This window comes from Mobula birostris, chromosome 6 (assembly GCF_030028105.1).
Source record: "Mobula birostris isolate sMobBir1 chromosome 6, sMobBir1.hap1, whole genome shotgun sequence".
NCBI lineage: Eukaryota > Metazoa > Chordata > Chondrichthyes > Myliobatiformes > Myliobatidae > Mobula > Mobula birostris.
Window position 1 is genome coordinate 128,558,390 of NC_092375.1, and position 21,145 is coordinate 128,579,534.

Genomic DNA, 21,145 nt, shown 5'->3' on the forward strand with positions numbered 1-21,145 from the left:
TTAGAGCGTGGATCAGTACTTGGAGCTATGATGTTGTGGCCATTACAGAGACTTGGATGGGTCAGGGGCAGGAATGGTTACTTCGAGTACCAGGCTTAAGATGTTTCAAAAAGGACAGGGAGGGAGGCAAAAGAGGTGGGGACGTGGCACTGTTGATCAGAGATTGTCTATGGAGTCTCTGTGTGTGGAAGTTAGGAACAGGAAGGGGTCAATAACTCTACTGGATGTTTTTTACAGACCACTCAATAGTAACAGGGACATTGAGGAGCAGATAGGGAGACAGATTCTTGAAATGTGTAATAATAACAGAGTTGTCATGGTGGGAGATTTTAATTTCCCAAATATTGATTGGCATCTCCCTAGAGGGAGGGGTTTAGATGGGATAGAGTTTGTTAGGTGTGTTCAGGAAGGTTTATTGACACAATATGTAGATAAGCCTGCAAGAGGAGAGGCTGTACTTGATCTGGTCAGGTGTCAGATCTGTCACTGGGAGAGCATTTTGGAGATGGTGATCACAATTTTATCTCCTTTACCATAGCATTGGAGAGGGATAGGAGCAGACAAGTTAGGAAAGCATTTAAGTGGAGTAAGGGGATATATGAGGCTATCAGGCACGAACTTGGAAACATAAATTCGGAACGGATGTTCTCAGGGAAATTTAAGGAAGAAATGTGGCAAATAGTCGTAGTCATACTTTATTGATCCCGGGGGAAATTGGTTTTCGTTACAGTTGCACCATAAATAATTAAATAGTAATAAGACCATAAATAATTAAATAGTAATATGTAAATTATGCCAGGAAATAAGTCCAGGACCAGCCTATTGGCTCAGGGTGTCTGACCCTCCAAGGGAGGAGTTGTAAAGTTTGATGGCCACAGGCAGGAATGACTTCCTATGACGCTCTGTGCTGCATCTCGGTGGAATGAGTCTCTGGCTGAATGTACTCCTGTGCCCACCCAGTACATTATGTAGTGGATGGGAGACATTGTCCAAGATGGCATGCAACTTGGACAGCATCCTCTTTTCAGACACCACCATCAGAGAGTCCAGTTCCATCCCCACAACATCACTGGCCTTACGAATGAGCTTGTTGATTCAAGGGATATTTGCATGGTGTTCTGCATAGGTATGTTCCAATGAGACAGGGAAAGGATGGTAGGGTACAGGAACCGTGATGTACAAAGGCTGTTGTAAATCTAGTCAAGAAGAAAAGAAGAGCTTAGGGAAGGTTCAAAAAACTAGGTAGTGATAGAGATCTAGAATATTATAAGGCTAGCAGGAAGGAGCTTAAGAATGAAACTAGGAGAGCCAGAAGGGGCCATGAGAAGGCATTGACAGACAGGATTAAGGAAAACCCCAAGGCATTCCACAAGTATGTGAAAAGCAAGAGGATAAGACATGACAGAATAGGACCAATCAAGTGTGACAGTGGAAAAGTGTGTATGGAACCAGAGGAGATAGTAGAGGTACTTAAAGAGTACTTTGCTTCAGTATTCCCTACGGAAAAGAATCTTGGCGGTTGTAGGGATGACTTACAGCAGATTAAAAAGCTTGAGCATATAAACATTAAGAAAGAGGATGTGCTGGAGCTTTGGGAAAGCATCAAGTTGGATAAGTCACCGGGACTGGACGAGATGTACCCCAGGCTACTGTGGGAGGCGAGGGAGGAGGTTGCTGAGCCTCTGGAAATGATTCTTGCATCATCAATGGGGACAGGAGAGGTTCCGGAGGATTGGAGGGTTGTGGATGTTGTTCCCTTATTCAAGAAAGGGAGTAGAGGTAGCCCAGGAAATTATAGACCAGTGAGTCTTCAGTGGTTGGTAAGTTGATGGAGAAGATCCTGAGAGGCAGGATTTATGAACATTTGGAGAGGCATAATATGATTAGGAATAGTCAGCATGGCTTTGTCAAGGGCAGGTCGTGCCTTACGAGCCTGACTGAATTTTTTGAGGATGTGACTAAACATATTGATGAAGTTAGAGTAGTAGATGTAGTGTATTTAGATTTCTGCAAGGCATTTGACAAGATAACCCTTGCAAGGTTTATTGAGAAAGTAAGGAGGCATGGGATCCAAGGGGACATTGCTTTGTGGATCCAGAACTGGCTTGCCCACGGAAGGCAAAGAGTGGTTGTCGACGGGTCATATTCTGCACGGAGGTCGGTGACCAGTGGTATGCCTCAGGGATCAGTTCTGGGACCCCTACTCTTTGTGATTTTTATAAATGACCTGGATGAGGAAGTGGAGTGATGGGTTAGTAAGTTTGCTGACGACACAAAGGTTGGGGGTGTTGTGGATAGTGTGGAGGGCTGTCAGAGGTTACAGCGGGACATTGATAGGATGCAAAACTGGATTGAGAAGTGGCAGATGGAGTTCAACCCAGATAAGTGTGAGGTTTTTCATTTTGGTAGGTCAAATATGATGGCAGAATATAGCATTAATGGCAAGACTCTTGGCAGTGTGGAGGATCAGAGGGATATTGGGGTCCGAGTCCATAGGACACTCAAAGCTGCCGCGCAGGTTGACTCTGTGGTTATAAAGGCATACGGTGCATTGGCCTTCATCAATCGTGGGATTGAGTTTAGGAGCCGAGAGGTAATGTTGCAGCTATATGGGACCCTGGTCAGACCCCACTTGGGAGTACTGTGCTCAGTTCTGGTTGCCTCGCTACAGGAAGGATGTGGAAACCATAGAAAGGGTGCAGAGGAGATTTACAAGGATGTTGCCTGGATTGGGGAGTATGCCTTATGAGAATAGGTTGAGTAAACTCGGCCTTTTTTCCTTGGAGCGACGGAGGATGAGAGGTAACCTGATAAAGGTGTATAAGATAATGAGAGGCATTGATCGTGTGGATAGTCAGAGGCTTTTTCCCAGTGCTGAAATGGTTGCCACAAGAGGACACAGTTTTAAGGTGCTTGGAAGTAGGTACAGAGGAGATGTCAGGAGTAAGTTTTTTACACAGAGAGTGGTGAGTGCGTGGAATGGGCTGCCGGTGATGGTGGTGGAGGCGGATATGATAGGGTCTTTTAACAGACTCCTGGACAGGTACATGGAGCTCAGAAAAATGGAGGGCTGTGGGTAGCCCTAGGTAATTTCTAAGGTAAGGACATGTTCGGCACAGCTTTGTGGGCTGAAGAGCCTGTTTTGTGCTGTAGATTTTCTATGTTTCTATGTTTATTCCCTCCTCTAATCTTTTCATTATGTGGTTTTAAGTTACAAAAAGTGCAGAGTAAAGAGATTGCTGCTATTGCTGGAGGAATGGTTGATGCCGAGACTCTTGTGGCCCAAAAAGACTTGATCAACAGATTAAACAGTGATGCGCTCTGCACCGAGGAGATCTTTCCTATGACTGGAGCTGGGTAAGGTTGGAAAGGTCAAGAATACATGGATTTTTGATTTGTTGCAAGTTACATTATGGTAATGACTCTATTTAATTTTTCATATTTACAACTGTAATCATATTTTCTGTCACCTTAGCCTGACGTTGGTAGCAAACATTTTTCGATGGTGAGAATAGGTTACCTCTTCTGAAGCTCACTGTAGTTCCACATAGCCTTGCAACATTCCAGCTATTGCCCCACATTTCAGGTGGTGCTGATGTTGGATTAGTGTTGAATTTCTGGACATGACACAAACCTTTACACTCTGCAGTTACAATCAGTTTGACAAGAATTACAGTGTTTTTTTTATTGTCCCTGCTAATAGAAGTACAAGATGGAAGTCAGCCAGGTACATGCTGACTGTCAAGGATCCATATTTACAATAATTGTACCCTAACCTGTGTATTTTATTCTCTCTAGCTCACTTTTCTGGCCTTTCTTGGGTGCACAGAACATATTTTGTGGCCATGTTTCTCTGGTCTACTGTAGTGTAACCTATATACATGCCTCCCTTTGAGGAGCTGGTGTGTTTGCAGGCATGTAGTACCATGTGAACTCAAAGAAATGACGTGAATACGTTTCTTTAATTCAGATAGAATTCTTCCCTGTTGCTAGGGCTACGTTGGGAGTAGCAGCTTAACACGTGGAGAATTCTGGGTACTGAGCTTCATTCACTGGTCCATGTATTACCGAAAGATGTGCTGTACACCCTATACACAGAACACTCTTGTGTCACTGCTCTCCTTGCCCTCTGAAGGTCATGGTTTCAAGGACAGCTCCAGGTTTCAAGTGCATAGATGAGATTAGCCAAGCACCAAGCAAATCTTACTTGTAGGTGGCACAAATAATGATAAACTGAGGCCCTCCCCTCCCCCCTAATATAGCCAAAGTGGATAGTAATCATTTTGTGGATACTTTTTGAGGAGACACGTTGGATCTTTCCACAAACTTTGAACAAAGTTCTTGACTTCACCACCACCAAATCAATTGGCTGAAGTGTTTATCATGCTGCATTTTGTTGGATCTTGCTCTAGACATGGTTAGTTACATAAAACAAATTTCTGCACTTGTGACTGGATAGATTCGGAGAAGGTTTTGGGCAGTTTCCTCCTAAATGATCGTACAATATCCCCTTCAGTCGTACTTAAAACATTCCATATTAAAGGTGACAGAATCCCATCCCTAAGGGACATAGGAGATTTAACAAAACCTTGGAGCTTTCATGGATATTTTTCAGTTCCCTTCCACACATAATTTGAACTATTTTGCAGTTTTTATAGCATTTAGGTTGCTTGCCATTGATGGAAAACTCAACTGGACACTGGAGTACATGGCAAGAACACTAAACATGTAGATTGGGTGAACCAAATTGGTAAAGGTGCTGAGGAAGAGGATTTCTTGGAATGTATGCGGGATGGTTTTTTGAACCAACATGTCGAGGAACCAACTAGAGAGCAGGCTATTCTGGACTGGGTTTTGAGCAATGAGGAAGGGTTAATTAGCAATCTTGTCGTGAGAGGCCCCTTGGGTAAGAGTGACCATAATATGGTGGAATTCTTCATTAAGATGGAGAGTGACATAGTTAATTCAGAAACAAAGGTTCTGAACTTAAAGAGGGGTAACTTTGAAGGTATGAGACGTGAATTAGCTAAGATAGACTGGCAAATGACACTTAAAGGATTGACGGTGGATATGCAATGGCAAGCATTTAAAGGTTGCATGGATGAACTACAACAATTGTTCATCCCAGTTTGGCAAAAGAATAAATCAAGGAAGGTAGTGCACCCGTGGCTGACAAGAGAAATTAGGGATAGTATCAATTCCAAAGAAGAAGCATACAAATTAGCCAGAGAAAGTGGCTCACCTGAGGACTGGGAGAAATTCAGAGTTCAGCAGAGGAGGACAAAGGGCTTAATTAGGAAGGGGAAAAAAGATTATGAGAGAAAACTGGCAGGGAACATAAAAACGGACTGTAAAAGCTTTTATAGATATGTAAAAAGGAAAAGACTGGTAAAGACAAATGTAGGTCCCCTGCAGACAGAAACAGGTGAATTGATTATGGGGAGCAAGGACATGGCAGACCAATTGAATAATTACTTTGGTTCTGTCTTCACTAAGGAGGACATAAATAATCTTCCAGAAATAGTAGGGGACAGAGAGTCCAGTGAGATGGAGGAACTGAGCGAAATACATGTTAGTAGGGAAGTGGTGTTAGGTAAATTGAAGGGATTGAAGGCAGATAAATCCCCAGGGCCAGATGGTCTGCATCCTAGAGTGCTTAAGGAAGTAGCCCAAGAAATAGTGGATGCATTAGTGATAATTTTTCAAAACTCGTTAGATTCTGGACTAGTTCCTGAGGATTGGAGGGTGGCTAATGTAACTCCACTTTTTAAAAAAGAGGGAGAGAGAAACCGGGGAATTATAGACCGGTTAGCCTAACGTCGGTGGTGGGGAAACTGCTGGAGTCAGTTATCAAGGATGTGATAACAGCACACTTGGAAAGCGGTGAAATGATCGGACAAAGTCAGCATGGATTTGTGAAAGGAATATCATGTCTGATGAATCTCATAGAATTTTTTGAGGATGTAACTAGTAGAGTGGATAGGGGAGAACCAGTGGATGTGGTATATTTGGATTTTCAAAAGGCTTTTGACAAGGTCCCACGCAGGAGATTAGTGTGCAAACTTAAAGCACACGGTATTGGGGGTGAGGTATTGATGTGGATGGAGAATTGGTTAGCAGACAGGAAGCAAAGAGTGGGAATAAACAGGATCTTTTCAGAATGGCAGGCAGTGACTAGTGGGGTACCGCAAGGCTCAGTGCTGGGACCCCAGTTGTTTACAATATATATTAATGACTTGGATGAGGGAATTAAATGCAGCATCTCCAAGTTTGCGGATGACACGAAGCTGGGTGGCAGTGTTAGCTGTGAGGAGGATGCTAAGAGGACGCAGGGTGACTTGGATAGGTTGGGTGAGTGGGCAAATTCATGGCAGATGCAATTTAATGTGGATAAATGTGAAGTTGTCCACTTTGGTGGCAAAAATAGGAAAACAGATTATTATCTGAATGGTGGCCGATTAGGAAAAGGGGAGGTGCAACGAGACCTGGGTGTCATTATACACCAGTCATTGAAAGTGGGCATGCAGGTACAGCAGGCGGTGAAAAAGGCGAATGGTATGCTGGCATTTATAGCGAGAGGATTCGAGTACAGGAGCAGGGAGGTACTACTGCAGTTGTACAAGGCCTTGGTGAGACCACACCTGGAGTATTGTGTGCAGTTTTGGTCCCCTAACCTGAGGAAAGACATCCTTGCCATAGAGGGAGTACAAAGAAGGTTCACCAGATTGATTCCCGGGATGGCAGGACTTTCATATGAAGAAAGACTGGATGAACTGGGCTTGTACTCGTTGGAATTTAGAAGATTGAGGGGGGATCTGATTGAAACGTATAAGATCCTAAAGGGATTGGACAGGCTAGATGCAGGAAGATTGTTCCCGATGTTGGGGAAGTCGAGAACGAGGGGCCACAGTTTGAGGATAGAGGGGAAGCCCTTTAGGACCGAGATTAGGAAAAACTTCTTCACACAGAGAGTGGTGAATCTGTGGAATTCTCTGCCACAGGAAACAGTTGAGGCCAGTTCATTGGCTATATTTAAGAGGGAGTTAGATATGGCCCTTGTGGCTACGGGGATCAGGGGGTATGGAGGGAAGGCTGGGGCAGGGTTCTGAGTTGGATGATCAGCCATGATCATAATAAATGGCGGTGCAGGCTCGAAGGGCCGAATGGCCTACTCCTGCACCTATTTTCTATGTTCTATGTTCTAAAGAAGGTCAGGAGTGGCCAACTGATTCCTTGACTATATGTGCTTGGAGTTCCTGCAACATTATGGTTGTTACAGTAGTAACTTCTGAGGAGTTGACCTCTTTTTCTTTTCCCAAACAGCACTGACTTGCGCTCCAATTACTTGCTGAATACCAGGATTGCTGGAGTGGAAGAGGCTGATGTCCTGCTGCTGGTTGGCACCAACCCACGCTTTGAAGCCCCACTTTTCAATGTTCGGATCAGAAAGAGGTGAGAATTGTTTGATCAGAAAAGAAGCAGGCAATTGTCTGGATGGAAACTTCTGACTCTAAACTTCGCTCCTTTGGCGTAATAGCAGACAGCTATAATCCCCTGCATTTGAATGGCACTTTTGAAATAATTTATCAAATAAAATTTGACACAGAGGTGGTAATGGTTAATCTGAAAACAAACAATTTTAAAATTGAAACATCATCTTTGGAGATGAATAATTGCTCAATTATTATTAAACTGACTTAAATTTGAGATTCCTCAATCTGGTTCAGCAAGCATTGTGATCAGTGGTGAATGAGAACGTGTATGTTGTTGTCTGAAAGCTTTGGTTCTGCTTGGGTTTGGTTTGGACAAGCACGGGTTGACTTCGAACAGAAGATGGAAGGGTGGGCAAAGGGTAGTGATGCTGTCTCACAGCTTGTCTAGAGACCTGGGTTTGATCCTGACTGTGGAATTTGCACATTCTCCGTGATTACAGATTTCTCCTAGGTGATTCAGTTTCCTCCCACATGCTAAGATGGTGCTGGGTAATGGGTTATTTAGCTACTGTAAGTTGCCTCTGTGATGGGCACCAAGGGAATTAAGGAAGAGTTAGTAAAATGTGAGTGATTTGGGATTAATAGGGGATTAATGTAGATGGGTGCTTGATCATGGGCACAGACTTTGGGGGCAAAATGGCAAGTTTCAATGCCGTATGAGTCAGCTCCCTATGAAACCTTATCTAGAAAAGAGTCACAGATTCATCTTCCCAAAGTAGTATGTGGGAGTTAGGGTAAAAGCCATTGCAGATGATTCTCTGCATCAGTAAGAACAGAAACAGGGACTGCCAGTTCTCTCCTTCAAGATGATGATGTAGCAAAAAAGAGATGTAAACATGTTTGTTTTCATTTTGTTCTTGACAGATCATTGTGGGGGTGTAAAGTCTATAAGTTGACAAAGCACATAGAAATTTAGCTACATACATTGACACTTTGTTCAGTTGTTTGTGTTGTTATTTATTTTCCATGCGAGCATGTTTTTATCTATTAACCATCTACTGCACATGCTTGCAAGTTGCCGGCAGTTCAGTTGATTGCATCTTCTCTTTGAAGATAGTTGGTTTAAGTTTCACTTTGGATAATTGAATTAGGGTGGGGGTCAGGAAATCTAACTCAGTGCTGTCAGTACAGTGAGCTCCATAATTTGTATTGTCACCTTTTGGATGAGATGTTAAACCAGAGCCATTCTCTCAAGTGAATATATACAAATTCCTATTACGCTCTTTAGAAAATTGTGCAGAGGAATTATTCATGGTGATTTTTTTTTTGGTCTCTATAAGTAAAGCAAATTAGTTGATTCCTTTACATTGCTCCCAAGTTTGTGGGAGCTTGCTATGCACAAGTTGGCAACTGTAGTCCTTGCATTACAACAGCAACTACACATAAGTGGAACTTGGTTACTCTTGGATATCCAGAAATGTACTCTAGGTGTTAGTTTTTAATTTACTTTCATTTCCTTCATCCATCTATACAGTCTAACCTTTGTACATGCAACATGATATAGCTTTTCTAATTTTCACCGCAAGACTGTGCAGATTGGAGTGGAAGGAAAAAAGTTTGTAAAGAAAGGCATGCTAATTTGAAAATTGATTAGTTTGTACCTGTTTAATTATTCTATCAAATAATGCCAGACCTGCTGTTACTAACAGTATCTTTTGCTTGCTTAAACAGTTAACCCAGTAATCAGAATCAACAGTATGTAACATTAAGTGTTTGTGGCAATTTACAGCTGGCTACACAATGATCTTCAAGTGGCATTAGTTGGGGCAAACATGGATCTGAGTTATTCCTACAATCATCTTGGGGAATCTCCAAAGGTGTTAGAGGAGATTGCATCAGGAAAGCACCCTTTCAGTGAGGTACGGTTTATGCAGCCATATTATAACCAAGTGTAATTCTTATTCATACTTTGTCAACTGAAACTTGAATTGCAGATGTTTTAAACTAAAGTTGCTGATAAAGCAAATGCTTGGCTCCACCAGCACAGTATTTTGTTTTTGCACATCGGTTGATGTTCATTCCGGTTGGTTGCAGCCTTTCATTGATTGTAGTGTGTTTCTTGTATTTACTGTGATTACCTGCAGGAAAATGAATCTCAGGGTTGTATGTGGTGATATATATGTACTTTGATTAAAAAAAAATTTACTTTGCATTTTGAACTTTGATTCCGATCCCAACACAGAAAATATCAATTTATTTGAACCCCTCAAAAGGAAATTAGGATGAAATATCAGCGAGAAGTAAAGTGATATTCTCTTTGGGGCCTCAACATGGTCACTAAGGCAAAGAGAGCAAATATGTAACACAAAACAAAGTACTGGAAATAGTCAGCAGGTTAGGCAGCATCTGTGAAGAGAGATATCAAGTTAAACTTTGAGGTGAAGCTCCCTTCTGTCAGAGGCAAACATTTGCTCTGCGTCCATATATACTGCCTGAGGTATTTTCAGAACTTTTTAGCTACTGTTTTTGTTTGCCTTTCAAGTGCTTCTGTAATAATGCAGTCTTTGTTTAGCTGTTTCCCCTCTGACTACACAGTAACTTCTCAAAGTGGATCCGGTTAGTCCTTTTGCAAACTACTTTTCAGCAATTTGTCTTGCAAGGTTATGTAACTGAGGATTGACAGTTACCAAACCTTTTAGTCATGTATATTTACTGAGCTTTAAGTAGTTTTCTCCTACAGTATACATATAACCTGGGAATGTTAATTAACGATTATGACTTTTGGACAAATACAACCACAGTTCCTTGTATTTAAATAGGATTTGAACAGAACTTTTGGAAGAACAAAGATTGTCAGACATAAAGCTCGATACTTGAAGTTCTATGTGGGTTAATTACCCTAAACAAGAAACTTTTATTAAAACAAGCTTCTGAATTCTTTTCACTTTGTGAATAGATTTCTCTGAATACTGAATCAGTTGTTTAGAAAGCCATTTTTTCATTTCCTTGCACAAGAATGTAGTTTGAGAAATTTGTGATGTAGGATGATTGACACAATGGCGTAGTGGTTAGTGTAACACTATTACAATGCCAGGGACCTGGGTTCAATTCTGCCACAATCTGTAATGAATTTCTATAGTTTCCCCTGGGTGCTCCAGTTTCCTTCCACATTCCAAAGGGTTTGTAGATTAATTGGGTATTATAGACTTGTTGGCTTGGATGGGCCCATTACCCTGCTGTATATCTTAAAAATGAAACAAATGCACGTTTAATTTAAGATAAAAATTCATGTTGCAAGGTTCTGTTAAACAATACTAAACAACTCAATGTTCTGAAAAACTGGGCACACAGTGTCCTTCTAATTCTCCAATGGAGGTAAACTGCTCCCCCTCTGCCCTCCTGATCTATCCAGTTCTTCCAATCCTCCGACCCCTATCGTACTGTTTCTTTCCCTCCTCCACCCACTCCACCTATCCATTACCTGTACAGTCTTCCCACTGATTCCTCTCCCAACCTCCCTCGTGGATTCCCTGCTCTACCTTCCTTGCCTATCACATTCAATCATCTTCTGCCCCTTGTTGCCTCCATCTATCACATCCCAGCTTCTATCATAATTTCCACTCCTCCCCACTCCTCACCTGGATCCACCTGTTGCTTGCCAGCTCTTGCTCCACTCTTACCCTTCACTCTTTTCTAATGCTATCTCCCTTGTAGCTTTCAGTCCAGATGAAGGCCTAGACCCAATACAACGTCTGCCCATTTCTCTCCACAGATGCTACCTGAACTGAGTTCCTCCAGCACCTTGTTTTTGCCACAGATTTCAACATCTGTAATCTCTTATGTCATCACAAAATCCTTCTTTTGCATCATTTTTTTAAACAGCTCCATCCATCCCAAACGTTCCTCAATAGAACCCTATACTTGCAGCTACATTCCCATTGGCAACATGATACTCATTAAGCTGAATGCCAAATGTCTCATTTATCTCTAGAACAATTACCACATGAATATTATTTTTAAAGATTTTAGAAAAAGTTAGTTATTTTAACATCTGTTTGTACTTACAAGAGCATCTTAATGATGTGCGTTATGTTTCAATTAGTGGGTCATTTAGATCCTGGACTAAAAAAATGAAGTCCTTGTCAATAAAATAAATTCCTCTGTTTTAGTCAAGTATCACTATTTTAGTGTAAAGAGAAATGTTATTGCAGTTGCGATCAACAGCATATTACCAGGTTAAACTTTGAAGTGCTTAGTTTAGCCCAGAAAGTATCTTTGTTTTTGGACCATAAAACACAGCAGCAGAATTAGCCTATCAAGTCTGCTCCACTTTTTGATCCATACTGATTTAGTTTCCCTCTCAACCCCATTCTGTTAGCCTAATGGGTGTGACTGCCTCCTGAGAGGCAGTGCCCAGGTAACTCTTCCCCCTTCCTGATGTTTCACAGTGTTTGAAGATCAGATTCCAGGTCATCAACTTTGAGCCGGAGTTCCATGAGCAACCAACACTTGCTGCAGATGTGGTCATCAGGAACCACAATGAGGTCCACCAGCTCCCACAACATGCAGCTACAAACATCACCTGATCCTGCATCCTTACATTATTTAATTAGTTGCAATTTGGTATAATTTTATTTAACAACTATATATTTTTTAAAAACTTACCTGTTCTTACCTGCTACTCACCCATGCCTCCTTACCAAAGCCTCTGGAATGAAAGCCTCAGATTCCCACTCCTACACTGCCTATTCTCACAATGGCCGCTCCAATTGTGTTTATGATTGATCTAGACTGTTAATCAGTTCCCAAGTGGTGAAGACCAATTACAGAAAGTAATGTTGCACACTGGTTTAGATATTACCATTCTTTAAAGAATACTTCTAAATTGACTGCAGGTGACGATCACCAGAAACATGTAATTTATATACTGTACTTCTTTCTCGTCCAATCTAACAACATATAGGTCTTGAACAAAGCGGAGAAACCCATGGTGGTCTTGGGAAGCTCAATTCTGCAACGGCGGGATGGGGCAGCAATCCACACGACAGTCAGCACCATCGCACAGAATGCCCGAGTGGGCAGCGGAGCACCAGATACCTGGAAAGTTTTAAATGTTCTTCAGAGGTCAGTGATGAGGTCAAAATTAAATGAACCTGCAACTAGAGCAGCAACAAATAACTTAGTACTAGTTTTTGAGGAAGACTTTCATAGTATGAAACCAGTCCCTGAAGAATCCAGTGTGTTCCTCAGAAATAGTGCGAAATATAGATTAGATTAGATTATGAGGACACACAGTCCTCTTTTATTGTCATTTAGTAATGCATGCATTAAGAAATGATACAATGTTTCTCCAGAATTATATCACAGAAACACATGACAAACCGACTGAAAAACTGACAAAAACCACATAATTAAAACATATAGTTACAACAGTGCAAAGCAATACCTTAATTTGATAAAGAACAGACCATGGCACGGTAAAAAGTCTCAAAGTCTCTCGGAAGTCCCATCATCTCACGCAGACGGTGAACCTCCAGCGCCGCAAACTTGCCAATGCAGCATCCTGGAAGCATCCGACCACAGTCCGACTCCGAGTCCATCCGAAAACTCCGAGCCTCCGACCAGCTCTCCGACACCGAGCACCATCTCTGCCGAGCGCTTCGACCCCGGCCTTGGCAATAGGCAAAGCTGAGGATTTGGGGCCTTCCCCTCCGGAGATTCTCGATCACACAGTAGCAGCGGCAGAAGTATGGCATTGAATTTGGAATTCAGGTAGAGATAATAAATCTCTCCTGGGTTGGGGTGCAGGATTAGTGTAATCCAGGGGTGGCCAACCTTTTACATTCCATGCGTCATTCACGCATGAGTTCAGATGAGCCATACAACTCTTGTACTCCCATTCAGTTCTTGTAAAAATACGTTAATATAGACATATTTAACATTTTTACATGACATGTTGATTTAATATAAAAACAAGATAAACATTTCTTACCTTAATAGGACTTCTAACAAATATATTTTGTCTTCTTTTGATTTCTTCCTTTTTCTTAATCACATATTCCTTTCGTAACTCAGACCCAAGCACGAGCTTCAGTTTTCCTTCTATTTCAGTCTGAGGTTGTGTTTTATAGTGTCTATTAAGATCATGTCTTCTATTATGTGAGAAAGTGTTTTCACAAACAATGCAAACGGTTTTGCTATAGATAAGAACTCATTTTCCCACTGTTCATTGAATTCATGCTTATTATCACTTTCTGCTTTTCTTTCGCACTATGATGGGTAACTAAATGTAAAAACAAGGCTTAATTTTCAAAAAAGTACAAAACTGCAAGTATTCACAAAGGACGAACAAAGCACAACTCTGTAGCGCACGAGTGTCAATTGTAAGCTGACTGGCAAAAACCTGCGACCCACCACTGGTGCAGACGCCTGGCACCTCAGCATCAAACGAGTATCAAACGTGTGTTGAACAGTTATGAACTGCAGAACAAAAGTCCTTCTTTCCTAGTTTGACTCATTTAACATTTTTTTAAAAATTGAAAACAGATTAATGTGAAAGATAACATTTGCCAAAAGATGTGCACGAAATAATAAAATCGCTAAAAATAATTGCTAAGGTTTAGATTTATTCTCAGTAAAACCCATTTCTAGCTCTAAACTACTTGAATTCCTATTATAGATTTTTTTCTCTACAAATCAGTTTTTGGTTAATACTTTTTGCATGAGCAGGCTTTTTTATTATTATCAGTGGGGTGCAATGCGCCACTTTTGGCGCATGCACCATAGTTGGCCACCCCTGGTGTAATCCTTTGAAGCCTTATGGAAATTGTTCTAATTCACTGATCACACCTGAAGACAGGGAGAAACTAACAGGATGTTAGGATATTTGCAACATGCCCTGAGGTCGACCATAGATACTGCATCATAACTCTAATTGATACACAAGTACACAAACCAGAGCGTTACGGTATGGAAAACAAGCTGTTGCCCATGCAGCAGGCTCCCCCTCTCCATACAGCTGAAGAATCCAAAGGAATAGCAGAGGCCAATACATTTTGGCAACTGTGGCATCACAGGAGTTGCCAGGCAGCATTGAGCTCAATGTTAGAACTGCCGTAGGGACTCTAGCTCTGAATTTTTGCTGTGGGGATATACTCCGGAAGCCTTCCCCATGAGTGGGTGTAGCTGCAAGGCAGTGGATGTTTGAGATGAGAGTTTTCCTTCTGGATGAGCTGCCAACCACAGATGATGAGCCCAATTTGCCTGAAGTGACTGGTTTTAAGGTGACAGTAACCTGCCTTTGCCTCATTTCCTGTCAATAGAAATGGTTCCACCAGGCTTAACAGCTAAGCCACACGTGAAGGCCAGGAACTGGACTTAGTCGTCAGATGCTATTTGAGATGCATGCCATTGGGATCATTTAGTAGGTAGTGGGAGCTTATCCCCTCTACTTCCCCCGGCTCTCTCAACCTTAAGGAATCGCAACATGCCCTCTTCATAATACAGTTGCGGAGGAGGTACAGGATACTGAAGATCCACACTGAATGATTTAGAAGCAGCTTCTTCCCCTCCACCATCAGATTTCCGAACAGTCCCTTATTGCACTGTTTGTTTATTTTTGCAATTGATAGTAATTTTATGTCAGCATTCTAGTGCTGCTGCAAACCTACAAATTTCACCTTACCCAAGTCAGTGATGATAATTCTGATTAAGTGGTGAGACTACAGAAATTAGATTGTTCTTACAACACAAGGAGTGTTCAGGAGAGCTTAGAATCAGAATCGGGTTTAGTATCACTGGTATGTGTTGTGAAATTTGTTGTATATAAGTTAGATTAATGATGGCGCTGACTGAGTTTTTAACTTTCTGCAGCTTATTTCGATCCTGTGCACTGCGCCCGCCCCCCCCATCCCAGACGGTGATGCAGCCAGTCAGATTGCTCTCCACGGTACATCTGTAGAAATTTGACATACAAAATCTCCTCAAACTCAATGAAATACAGCCACTGTTGTGCCTTCTTTGTGACTGCATCGATATGTTGGGCCCAGCACAGACCCTCAGAGATGTTAACACCCGGGAACTTTAAATTGCTCACCCTTTCCACTTCTGTTGAGGACTAGTGTGTGTCCCCACATCTTACCCTTTCTGAAGTACACAATCAATTCTTTGTTCTCACTGACGTTGAGTGTAAGGTTGTTGCTGCGATACCACTCAACCAGCTGATCTGTCTCACTCCTGTACACCTTCTCATCACCGTCTGAAATTCTGCCAACAATAGTTGCATTGTCAGCAAATTTATGGATAAGATTTAAGCTGTGCATAGCTATACAGTCATGGGTGGAGAGAGAGTAGAGCAGTGGGCTAAGCACACATCCTTGAGGAATTTGCAAGATTATTACAAAATGTCAAGAAGGTTAGATAAAAAAAATAGGCATCTGTTAGTCTCGTGAGACCGTGGATTTGCGCCTTGGAAGGTTTCCAGAGTGCAGGCCTGACAAGGTTGTTTGGAAGACCAGCAGTTGCCTATGCTGCAAGTCTCCCCTCTCCACGCCACCGATATTGTCCGAGGGAAGGGCATTAGGACCCATACAGCTTGGCACCGGTGTCGTCGCAGAGCAATGTGTAGTTAAGTGCCTTGTTCAAGGACACAACACACTGCCTCAGCCAGGGCTCGAACTAGCGACCTTCAGATCACTAGACGAACGCCTTAACCGCTTGGCCACGCGCCAACACTGGAAGGTTAGACTCACACTTTTAAAAAGCCAATAAAGGAATATTGGACCAAATAACCTATTTGTATTGTACAACCAGATAGAAGTATCAGCAGCATTAAACTGAGATTAAGCAAGGATATTGAGCTGCTGTAGTAGACGTTGTGGCCATTAACTGGCCATGTTTTTGATGTAAGGTGGAAAATATCAAGATGTCTTTTTGCAGGGTTGCCAGTCAAGTAGCTGCTCTGGATTTGGGATACAAAGCTGGTGTTGATTATATCCGTAAAAATCCGCCCAAAGTACTTTTCCTCTTAGGAGCAGACAGTGGTTGTATCACACGACAGGATCTTCCAAAGGACTGCTTTGTCATTTATCAAGGTACGTGACAGGGCTGCTAACGTCTCCAAAAACACTAGTAAGATCAGGATCCATTGATGGCTGGGTTGGTGGCTCTGTGTGTTTTTACTAGGTTTCTTGATTAGGATGGTTATATCATGTAGAATGTAATTAGCATTCATGGGGAGCACTTGATTTATATGATTTCGTGAATACACTTTGATCATCTGAGGAACAGATTTGGCAAAGTGTCTTCCAGAGTGTATTTTTCCCTAATTGGTTCTGTTTGTTTTCCTATTTATCAGGGAGGTGTAGGGGAGATGCATAGGTTCAAAAGGAATTGGAGCAAAGTTGTACTTGTAATGCTCTGGCCATAATGATGTTGCGCAGTCCACCCCAGTTATCTCCTGCCTAGCACTTCTCATGTTGTCTGTCTGATTTTTGTCTACCTTATCCAAGCTACCTCTGAGACTTACCCAAAACCCTTTCCTTTCCTTTTTCTCTAACTGTCCATGCCCACCATATAGGCACCTGTTACCAGGTTTACCTGAGAACCCTCTGCTTCTTCCTTAAATGTGAGCTAAATCAGTACTGATCCACTCCTGCCTGCAGAAGCAGCTTCTCCTTCGATTCTATTTGCTTCCTTCAAATAAATAGCTTTGCTGTGGGAACCTGCAGAGTTGCTAATTACATCTGCTTTATTGTGGAGAAATTGAATATTCCTTATTGAAATCCTCAACATTGAATTCTCCACTTTTAGCTTAGGTGCTCTTTCTTTTGGGTTTGTATGAGAACTAGCCATTTCCTGCCATTGTTTGTCTCAGTTTTTGCTTTCATTTGTATAGTACAATCTGCCCTGCTGGGCATGTTTTATAACCTTACCATCATCAACACATTACACACAGTCAATTTGATCTGAATTGCCTGTTAACTGGCACACTGGTTCACCTTTTTTTCAACCACCAGAGCAGTTGTCTTAGTTCCACACATCCTGCTCCCCTACCTTCTCTGCTACCAATACTAATTTGTTTCTGTTAGTCCTGGTTCCTGAGCCATTAACGATTTCTCTTTCTTCAGATGCTGTCTGACTTGCTGAGTATTTCCAACTTTTTCTGTTTTTATTTCGGATTTATTGCATTTGCAGTTCTTTTATTTGCATTTGTTCAAATTCCTTTCTGTTCCCTTTGTCTCCCCACTTCCTAACACATTAATACTCATCACTTCCCTGTCCTGCTCCTACCTGAAAATTAAATTTTTTCACAATTGATTTGCTATTGCTATCCTCTCCTCACTTTTATATTGTTCACCAATGACCGAGCTTCAGCTGCAGAGCAGAATGAAAAGTAATATTTGCTACAAACCCACAGTTATCCAGAGGTGGTTCATCTGGAACCACTATCTTTCATCTAGCCATCATACTAAATCACCTCTCTTTCCCAGTTTTAGCTCTCGCCTCTGTCTCCTGTATTAAGATCAGAAATTTCCTCAACTAAATATTGAGATTTCCTTGACTTCCTTCCCTGTTGATTTTAGCTTATTGTCGTCATCTGTATGAAGCTGAACCAAAGCTTTGCAACTTTACCACAAATGACACCAAAATGACTATTCAAACCAGCATGAAGAATTCTGTTTTATATTGCCTGGTTCTGCCTCTGCTTTACTTCCTCCGCTGAAACCCTCATCAAGGATTTTGTTAATTCTAAATTTTGTAGTTTCTTTCCCCTTGATTTGTTTTTGTTTAAAACCTATTACTTCTGGCCTTAATGAAGCTTCAGCTCTTTCCTAGATCTTCAGAATGTCAAATAGGTTCTGTTTTTATTTGCAATATCGACCTCATTTAGGACATCATGGAGATGTTGGAGCACCTATGGCAGATGTCGTTCTTCCCGGAGCTGCTTACACGGAAAAAACTGCTACCTATGTCAACACAGAGGGCCGTGCCCAACAGACCAGAGTGGCTGTGACTGCTCCAGGCATGGCGAGGGAGGACTGGCAAATCATCCGTGCTGTTTCTGAGGTACTGTCAGAGCATGTGTGGAAGAGGGCAAGAACCTATTCTATCCCTTGTGTAGATCCATAACTTAATTCCTTTTTTGCAAATACTACCAAACAAAACAGCATTAGCTGAACATTTTTATTGCAGATTGAGGGAGCTTATTTTTATGATTTGGATAATGCATTTTATTTTCATATGTGCTGAGAAGCACCATTACCTCCAGAATGCTGTGGGATATCATGAAAGGGTGTGAACAGAGCATTTCTCACTATGGAGGAGAAAAGGGCATTTCTCAAGTGCTGCCTTAAAACTAATCTTTGTTCAGAAGGCTTTAAATCAATCCTCAAGATTTGTATTTTCTCTGCTCCCTCCCATTTAAAATCAAAGCAGGGATCAAATGAAAGAATCTAATTCTGTGCAAACCAAGACTTATTAGAATATAAAAAACAGCACCATTTGATCATAAAACAAATTATTCAGTCTTCCAAAATCTTTAAATTCTAATGGTGAAAATTGCACATCTCATCATTTCATCCGTAAAAGATTGGGAGTGGGTTTCAAGCTCTGAAATGAATCTGCAGACCACTTTTGAGGGTAATTGAGCTAAGCTAATGTACACCAGAAATAAAATGCATGTTTGGCTGCAATGGGCATTTCATTTATGAAGAGACTTGCATTTCTAGACCACCTAACACCATCTCAAGAATTAACAGTACAATCAATAGTGCATCTTAAATCACAAAAACTAGGCTTTTTTCTAAAAAGAGTAAAGCATTAAGACTTGGTCATATTTACTTATGGAGTTTCTGAAAAGGTGGTTATTTAAATTGCATTTGGAAGTATAGTTTGTGAGTTCCAGTCCTTTATTCCTCTGTAGGTGGCTGGTGTGACACTCCCATATGATACTCTGGATGAAGTCCGTGAGAGGCTGTCTGAGGTATCTCCTAACCTGATCTGTTATGATGACGTAGAAGAGGCCAACTTTTTCAAACAGGCAAATGAACTTGCAAAGGTCAGTGTGATTTTATTAAAAATGGAAGAATTCTCATGTAATTGAATAAATACATTTTATTTTGCAACTTCTACATATTATCTGGGGATACAGAAGAAAGAAAATTATCTCATTTATACAGCATCTTTAACCTAGAGAAAAGTAAGGACAGTTAATGTTTTAGCTGGATTTCTGAAAGAGTTCTAAAAGGTCTCTTTAAGGATTCAAGGAAGTTTGAGGTGCACCATGTTTAAAGAATGAATTCCAAATTTCTGTGCCCTGGATGCTAATGTCAGTGGTGTGGAGAACAAGGTTTTGCAATTTTACAGAAAGCACTTTTATGCTGCAGAATTTTGTGGAGAATGTTTGACCTGAGATTGCTTGGACCGTGTAGGCTACAGAAAACAAGGCTGAGCAGTGGCTAGTAAGTTGCTACTGTTGTGCACTGATCAATGTTATGTTACAATTATATCTGACAATTTTCACTTTTTTACAGCTGGTGAATCAACAGATGCTAACTGAGCCACTAATACCACCCCAACTTACAATTAAAGATTTTTACATGACTGGTATGTTACTAGAATATTGATTCAGACAGGCTTTGGGAACTGCGATTACTGTGTTAATTTAGTAATTCCATAAAATGTGGAAAGTCCATTCTTTGATTGAGGTTAAATGTACTATTTTCCAATAGTAATGTGCTTAATAGATATGTGGCAATGAGATGTATATCAATACATCCCAATGTATTATTGCATTAGTTATGGTGTTCCTGAAAAGTAAGTGCAATAACTAATGCAACAATACATTTAGGAGGTATGCTTAAATAACAATCATATAATTATCACAATTATACAGAATTGAATAGAGGGCACTCAAGCAAAATAGATTCAAAGGAAAATGCACACTTAGCTGGGGGATAATGGTTTCAAAGTTGTCTATAGCGTAAGGATCTTAAAAGATGAGGGAATAAGCATTAAGATATTTATGATGAAATTCCTGAGGGTGGGTCAATGCACAATTCAGACGTACTGCAAAGAATAAACTATTCAAAGTAATGTAAATGATATTTTAATAAATATCGCAACATTTAGTGCATAGTAAGCTCTCAAGTAGCAGTGAGATGACTGATTATTGCTATAGTTGATCAAGAGATAAATATTGACCAGACATAGGTGAATACTCATAGTGACATCAGGCCATCGGAACACCATTTCCAGTAACTGGATTGTTAGCCAAAATTAAGAAATGACAAAAGTCCAACATCAACTAATATCAGAGATTTACAGTTATTTCTTGGTTCCATTAAGATCATAAAGCATAGGAGCAGAATTAGGCCATTCAGCCCATCGAGTCTGCTCCACCATTCCATCACGGCTGATTATTTCCTTCAATTCCATTATCCTGTACTCTCCCCATTACCTTTGACGCCCTGAGAAATCAAGAACCTATCAACCTCTGCTTTATGCTGAATGACTTGGTCTCCACAACTATCAATGGTGAAGAATTCCAGATTCATTAAAATCTGGCTAAAAGAAATTCTGAGATTGCGTCCACTAGTCCTAGACTCCGTCACTATAGGAAACATCCTCTCCATGTCCACCCTATCTAGGTCTTTCAATAATCATTTTCACGAGCCTCCTCTGGACCTGCATATCCTTAAAGATTTGGAATT

The 21,145-nt window shown here is 41.1% G+C and overlaps 1 protein-coding gene across 1 annotated transcript in view; it reads left to right on the forward strand.

Moving 5' to 3' along the window:
- Nucleotides 1-21,145, forward strand: part of ndufs1 (NADH:ubiquinone oxidoreductase core subunit S1) — a 51,268-nt gene that overhangs the window by 29,115 nt on the left and 1,008 nt on the right. Inside the window, exons 11-18 of the mRNA XM_072261290.1 lie at nucleotides 3,212-3,357; nucleotides 7,324-7,452; nucleotides 9,223-9,352; nucleotides 12,397-12,557; nucleotides 16,371-16,525; nucleotides 18,325-18,500; nucleotides 19,357-19,491; nucleotides 19,967-20,039. Coding sequence (XP_072117391.1) covers nucleotides 3,212-3,357; nucleotides 7,324-7,452; nucleotides 9,223-9,352; nucleotides 12,397-12,557; nucleotides 16,371-16,525; nucleotides 18,325-18,500; nucleotides 19,357-19,491; nucleotides 19,967-20,039 — 1,105 coding nt within the window. The remainder of the gene's footprint in view (nucleotides 1-3,211; nucleotides 3,358-7,323; nucleotides 7,453-9,222; nucleotides 9,353-12,396; nucleotides 12,558-16,370; nucleotides 16,526-18,324; nucleotides 18,501-19,356; nucleotides 19,492-19,966; nucleotides 20,040-21,145) is intronic.